We start from the raw sequence: 7,089 nt of genomic DNA, 5'->3' as shown, positions 1-7,089 counted from the left end.
CCTCCCTTTGATAGGCAATTCAACTAATGCTTGCGATTGGATGAAATCATTGAAGGTAAGCATATCATTCACATTCCCCCCTGGCTTATTACGATTATCTGGAGCTTTGATGTAGTTAAAGTCACCACATAATAACCAGTCCTCATCGTCTGGAATTTCAAGATCAAACAGCCAGGAGGTGAAGGCAACCCTGGTGGTTCCATCACATGGGCCATACACATTAAAAATATTCCAGGATTTAGCAGTATGCAAGGAAGTGAATTTAACACCCAAGGCAAAAACTCAGCACAAATAACACTGCCCACAAAGATCGAGCTATCCGATAAAATAATCAGACCACCAGAGGCCCCTTGGGAGGGCACCACTTCAAATTTATCGAATCTTTTAGGACAGAAGGTTCTCACAAAAGACACATCAAAAGAGGCACGTTTTGTTTCTTGCAAACAAATAACAGAACAACTACTACTATTAATTGCATTACGCAAGGCTAACAGTTTTTGATCCGAATTGATCCCCCTTACGTTCCAGCATAGCACCTTCCATGCCTTATGCATCTGGATTGAGGACATCACTGTCTTTCTCCTGCGCCACCATGGGCGACATCAGCTTCTGATTGCTTAGCTGATTTGGACGCATACCACACAAATTAGTACCAATAGACTGAATGGTAGAAATGTGTGTGTGGGGCGGGAGGAATCGCATAGTGTACCTTGTCCTTGCTGACAGAGACATGTGGCAAAGTGGCAGAAGAAGAGCAGTGTGCCATAGGAACTTTCCTAGGTTTAACTTTGGACGTTCCCAACTTCTTGTCAGACAAGGGGGGCACCTTAAACCCATCATACTTGTTAGTCCTTGCACTCCATCGAAGCATAACTGTATCCACATGGGCATGTTCATTGGAAAGCAGAGAATCAATGTGAGCAGCGACAGCGCTAGGTGGAAGAGAAGAAGCTGGCAAGACCTGCTCAACAGCAACAGAGCCCTCAACAGGAGGCATATCAAAAACAGGCAGTTCCTCCTTAGCACTGAAGTATTCTCTGTCAAAAAAGATAGCAGCAAAGGAGTTTGAGAAGATTGTCCCAAACACATCAGACTCCGGTCGGATAGAGTTCAACACCGCTGTGCAGACCTCATTAAGTTGCAGCTTAATGACAGAGAACGGATTGAGCGACAGAAAAGCTCCATGAGAGTTCATAGCAGGTAGCAGTGATCTAGTATAGATCCTTTTCAGCATGCCACCAATCCAGCGCAGCAGCTCAGCATCTGCAGTAAGTAACAAAGAAACTGAAGCACCACTAGCCTGAACAAATGCAAACCGAGAAAATGGAATACCATTGATAAAGTTATCAGCCAGCTCTTCCACCTGGGAGTATTCTGACCAGACATCAGAGAGATTATCCACAATGTTGTGCTCTAGAGGCACACCATCCATGAGGGAAGGCCCATCATACTCAAAAAAAGATTTGAAGCTAAAGCCAGTATATGGAGGTGGGATTACAGGCCACGCTGCCCAGCCATTGTCCTGAACCTCATCTTGCATCTGTCCTGCATTATTCCACAGAGCATCATTGGCCACTTGATCTGCTTGCATCTCATCAATTCTGGCTTGTTGCATCAGAGTATAATATGGCCATGCATAAGGGTGTGGGGATGCATTGAGAAGAGGTGGGCATCCTCATTATCCACCAGGCCTGGCACAAGATCCCTGCCATTAAGAACATAAACTGGTACCGACCAGGAGCGGCCCACACCTGGAAGCAAGCCCACCCTAGATACAACCAGACTATGGGGCACTTGCGCCACGTCCTTGATATGGCACTTAACCAAAACCCTAGCTTTATTCTCGTTCGGACGCGGCCATGCAATCAGCTTTCCAAAGTTGGATACAGCTTTATACACATAGTGCTCAGTCAAATAATCCATCGGGAACACTAGCATCATGACCCAAACTTCATACTGGAATGCAGGCATTCGCATATTAATACCTTCATAATGGGGTGTGAGGATGAAATAAGAATCATCAGCCAGGGCATGAGGCCCATCTCTAATGGCCTCGTCACGTCATGAAATATTATTGCAGTATCTTGGGGAGGAGCGCCCGTAGTCATGCCCCGGGGATGTAGCCATATCGATGAACCTCGTTAACAAATATCGTGCCTCGGTGTGTCGTCTATGATCTTGCATTAGCATTTTATTCTAACAAGTGGTATCATGAGCAAGGTTGCGAGAAGGCTATGCGGGAGATCATACGGAGGTGTGAGGATCATGCTCGACGGGTGCCAGGGAACGTCCGATTGGTTCAAGGTGGAGCATGGCGGCGATCGCGGATGCAGTCGGCGGTGTCGGACACTTCAGGCGAGAGGCTTGAACCGTTTGATGGGATGCGGTCGGTAAGGATCGGCTAGAGGTGGCGATCGGGCCGGCGTAGTGGCTGTTGAAGACATTGCGAAGGAGACGGATTCGGCTCGCGATCAGACCGCGACCAGACGTGGGGGATGGCCGGATAGATCAGAGTGCGAGAGCATCGAGACGATTCGCTCAGTGTTGTACAAGGGCGGCGGCGCGGCACTGCGGATGGATTGTGCTGGCGAGGTGGATGGCCAGGGTACGACATGGCTCATGCACGGATGATGCGCGAGGTGGCGTCTATTTCAGCAGGGTTGGTGTACGATGTACGCGCGACAGGGCAAGTTACAGATTGTTGGTGAAGAACCAAGAAACAGAGACTAGGAAGACCAGCAGTCGTCGAGATCAGCGGCGGGTTTTTCCGAGATGTACGGATCGAGAGAAGGCACGGTGCAAGGCAACATACGAGAAGCTTCGGATCACTGTTTAAGAAATTGGCCGATTCAACAATTTATCGACCGATTAATCGCTACTCGGGTTGTGACCGCTAAGATAAGGCCATATCTTCACCATTAATCTCTTGGGCCGATTTATCGGTCTGACAACCGATTTATCGCGAATATTCCGATTAATCGGGTTGGGCCCATCTGTACAGAAACCTCAAAATGGGCCTCCCTTTTCCCGCACAACATTGCCGCTCGATAGGGTTTGGGGTCCTCTCCAGTGTCCACACCGCTGTCATGTTTCGGATCCACACTGCCGCCCCCATTCCCGATCCACTCTAGCGCTGCCACCCCTTTTTCCTCCGACGGCTGAAGCTAGCACCACCGGAGCTGCCGTCCTCTAGATCGTCTCCTCCTCTTCCCCAATAGCTAGCTCACCTGTGCAGCTGTGCCCTCGCCATCTCTCCATCTCCAGCTGCAGACAGCCGCACGGGAGCTTTGCTAGGAGCAAGACTGCCGATGCCCGAATACTGGAGCTCGCCGCCGCCACCACTTCAGAGCTCCCTCCAGCAACAACAGAGCTCCGCAACCCCTTCCTCCACTACCACAAGATCGGCACCGCCGTTCCTCCAGGGGCACTAGATCGACCGGAGCAGTTCGCTCCCGCCACCTCTTCCTCCAGCCGCGCGACATCCCAGCCGCTCCTTCCTCTAGCAGCAAGCAAGCTGAGGACTAGACCTGCTGGTGCTGCCATCCCCGCTCCAGGTAATATTTGTAGCTGCAATTGTGCTCCTTCGGTTAGAACTTAGTGGATAACTAGATGCTGCAATTGTTCCAGGGGACTAGATGCTTTGGTTAGTAGATGTCTAGATGGCCAAATACATGCTACAATTAATTTACTAATTGTTTGATACTTTGGTATTTTGGTTAGTAGATGATGCTGCTGTTACATTATATTTTGGCAATTCACTATGTTGAATACATGTTGTTGGCCTTGTCCAAATGTCTAATACATGTTGCTTCCGTTGTGTAAATGTCTAATACATGTTGCTGCCTTTGTAATTTTGTAGATGTCTGCTTCTGGTACTTCAGGGGAAAAGCCATACCAATGAAGGCATGTTTGGGAAGGTGGCTGCCACAAAAGCCATTCCCAATGAAAATTACAATGCTGGTAAGCTTGTTCTCACTGATAATTTTGCCATATTGCATTTCTGAAAGTTTTGGGCTGGTGCATTATAGTTACAGTTTTCTATAAATGTAGGGGAGTGGTGGGCAACTTATGGACTACAAACTCCTATATTGATGCACATGGCTTTGAGGATACTCAACTTGACCACAAGTTCATCCGGATGTGAAAAAAATTGGAGCATTTTTGAACAAGTAATTCTCAACTTGCAAATACTCAAATCTGATCCTTACTTTGTTTTTGACAAGATGTGAATCTCTAAGCTTCACTCTGCAATTTGTAGGTAGATGCAAAGAGGAGAAATAAACTAGATGTGCGTCGTAGGGACGATCTAGTTTATATTCAATTCAATGGAAGAATGCTAGACAAGAGAAAGAAGTACTCATCATCTTGTGATGTCCTCCTTGGTGAAGATGCTTCCACAACCCAAGATTGGATATGTGAAGATGCTTACATTGATGATGAGATGGGGGCAACCGAAGATGACAATGCAATGGAGCCTCATAGAAGTCTTAGGGTGAGAGAACTACATGAAGTGGAAGAGTTCGTTTGCGATGATGAATCTGACATTGTGCCTATCAATGAGGATGAGGTAGTGTTCGAGTCTGATGATGATGGGGTTGGGATAGAAGAATCCAATGAAAATGGTGAGGAAGACCAGATGCAACCTTGAATCCTATGACAATGACAATGTCGGAGTTTTGCTAGCAGCCTAGCACTTTATTTTGGACTTTTGGTTGTGAGTTGTGAGAGAATCAGAGAGAAAAGGACTATGTGCTCATTGGTGTTTGGCTGTGTTCTAGCAAAGTAGCAAGAACTATGTTATTTATGTTTTCTGGACTTTCTTATGACCTTGTTAAACCTTGTTTGAACTTTTCTGGACCTTGTTATCACCGTATATGCACTACTGTACTGTACTACTGTCTACTATTATGTGTTATCTCTTATGTAATATCTATTATACATGCACTGTTTGAGATGCAAAAACAGTACATGTGCTGCTGTAGTGTTGTTCTAATTTTGTGTGTTATGTAATTCTAGTATTCTACAATACTATTATATGCACTTCTGTAGTATTGTCCTATTTAAAGGCGTACTGTTTAAGTGAAGATTGGTTCTATTTTTGTCTTATCAGTGCTTGAAACCTATGACTTGTATAAAAAACTGACCGATAAATAGTCTACCGATAAAATCGATTAATCGTCCGATTTCTAATTAATCTCTAATCTCCAGCCAACCGAGATGATAACGATAAGCGATATCCCAAACATTGCTTCGGATGCGTACGACAGTACGAGACAGCCGCGCTGGGCTGCATAGCAGCGGGGCGTGCAACGCGCGAGGAAAGAATCCGGAAGATTAGCAAGCATGCATGTTGGTTTGAATTTGAAAGAAGGTATGTACATGTATGTGGTGAGCGGTGCTGAACCGTGATGGCAGGACTAGTGCCCGGTCTAGACATGGAAGGTGCACTGTTGGATGCGTGTACGGTTCTAGAGATCATTTTGGGTGTGCATGTTGGGCGATTGGTTCTGGACTCGGATCAGGGATTCAATGCAAGCCGTGGAATACTTGGACTCGGTTTCCATGTGAAAGATGAAAAACAGGGCCATGTGTACCAGCAGGCAATAAAAGGCTGGGAACGACGAGGCAACGAACGCACAGAAAATTTGTCTGCAGGTTCAGGAAAAAGTGGAGCGGTCGAGTTTGGCAGAGAGAAAGTTGATCTGCGTTAGGGCGACAGGTTTCACGGTGATTTTCTGAAGGGCGGACAAGAAGGTTGTGCAAGTCAGATTTCTTGGTAGATCGCATACTGTGGCATGGCTTCAGACGAGGAATACGGGATCAGTGATCTTTTTCGTGAGGAAGTCACAGAGGAAAAGGGCGGTAAGACCGGTGGCAATAGGTCGGTTAGATCGCGGCTCGGCATGGCGCCGGGGTTCACCAGGTTTGATTTGGAGAAATTCGATGGCACGGGTAACTTTGGTCTATGGCAGACAAGAGTCAAGGATATTCTGGCACAGCAGGGAATCTTGAAGGGTTTGCAGGAGACAAAGCCGGCCAAGGTTGACAACGATGTGTGGGAGAATATGCAAGTGCAGGCGGCCGCTACCATACGGCTTTGTCTTGCGGATCAGGTCACGTATCATGTCATGGACGAAGATACTCCTAAGGGAATTTGGGATAAGTTGGCAAATCATTATATGTCCAAGTCAGCGACCAATAAGTTGTATTTGAAGCAAAAGTTCTATGGGCTGAAGATGCAGGAGGGGTCGGATCTTGTGGAGCATGTGAATGCCTTTAATCAGTTGGTCACGGATCTAGCGCGTCTGGATGTGAAGATTGAGGATGAGGATAAGGCACTACTTCTTCTTGTTTTGTTGCCACCGTCCTATGAGCATTTGGTCATTACATTGACACATGGAAAGACAACCATCAATAATGAGGAAGTCACTTCAGCGTTACTTGGACATGAGTTGATGAAGAAAAAGAATGCTGCAGAAAGGGAGAGTACTCAAGATTTGGGGTTGGCAGTTAAAGGTTATCAGCTCAGGAAGGGACAAGAGGCGGAGAAGAAAAAGAAGAAAAAGGTGCAGTGCTACAGGTGCAAAGACTGGGGACATATAAAGAGGGAATGCCCAGAACTGAAGGGTGAGGCAAGTGCTAATGCGGCTACTCATCGTGATGGTTCGGACAGTGATAGTGATGTTCTCGTTGTATCAAATAGACGGCCAACAAAAACTGAAACGTGGATGTTGGATTCAGCTTGCTCTTTTCATGCGACGCCCAACAGGGAGTGGTTCTCTTCGTACAAGTCTGGTGAGTTTGGTTTAGCCTATGTGGGCGATAACATAGGTTATCGTGTTGCTGGAGTAAGTGACATCAAAATCAAGATGTTTGACAGAGTCGAGCAGATGCTTTGGGGAGTCAGGCATGTGCCAGGGCTAAGGAGAAATCTAATTTCGCTTGGTGTTCTTCATGATGGTGGTATGGAATTCCGTTGTGATCGGGATACGAAGACCATGAAAATCATGGAAGATGGGGTGACCGTGATGATAGGAGAGAGGACGGCTTCGCATCTTTACAAGTTGCAAGGGAGCACTATTGCAGGTG

The 7,089-nt window shown here is 46.7% G+C and overlaps 1 protein-coding gene across 1 annotated transcript; it reads left to right on the top strand.

Annotated features, from left to right (window-relative positions):
- The first annotated feature begins 3,044 nt into the window (after positions 1-3,044).
- On the top strand, positions 3,045-4,915 carry LOC123041406 (uncharacterized). The gene is made up of 4 exons (XM_044464023.1): positions 3,045-3,554; positions 3,860-3,960; positions 4,051-4,169; positions 4,259-4,915. The coding sequence occupies exons 2-4, from the start codon at positions 3,906-3,908 to the stop codon at positions 4,646-4,648; spliced, it is 564 nt and encodes a 187-aa protein (XP_044319958.1). The 5' UTR covers positions 3,045-3,554; positions 3,860-3,905; the 3' UTR covers positions 4,649-4,915.
- The last annotated feature ends 2,174 nt before the right edge of the window (positions 4,916-7,089 follow it).

This window comes from Triticum aestivum, chromosome 2B (assembly GCF_018294505.1).
Source record: "Triticum aestivum cultivar Chinese Spring chromosome 2B, IWGSC CS RefSeq v2.1, whole genome shotgun sequence".
NCBI classification, from domain to species: Eukaryota; Viridiplantae; Streptophyta; class Magnoliopsida; order Poales; family Poaceae; genus Triticum; species Triticum aestivum.
This window is presented reverse-complemented; position numbering and strand designations above follow the sequence as displayed.

Excerpts from the sequence above, each read along its gene's own strand:
- LOC123041406 (XM_044464023.1), top strand. The coding sequence starts at position 3,906 with ATGTTTGGGAAGGTGGCTGCCACAAAAGCCATTCCCAATGAAAATTAC. Across the intron at positions 3,961-4,050 it reads CAATGAAAATTACAATGCTG|GGGAGTGGTGGGCAACTTAT; the intron begins GTAAGCTTGTTC and ends CTATAAATGTAG. Across the intron at positions 4,170-4,258 it reads ATTGGAGCATTTTTGAACAA|GTAGATGCAAAGAGGAGAAA; the intron begins GTAATTCTCAAC and ends TGCAATTTGTAG.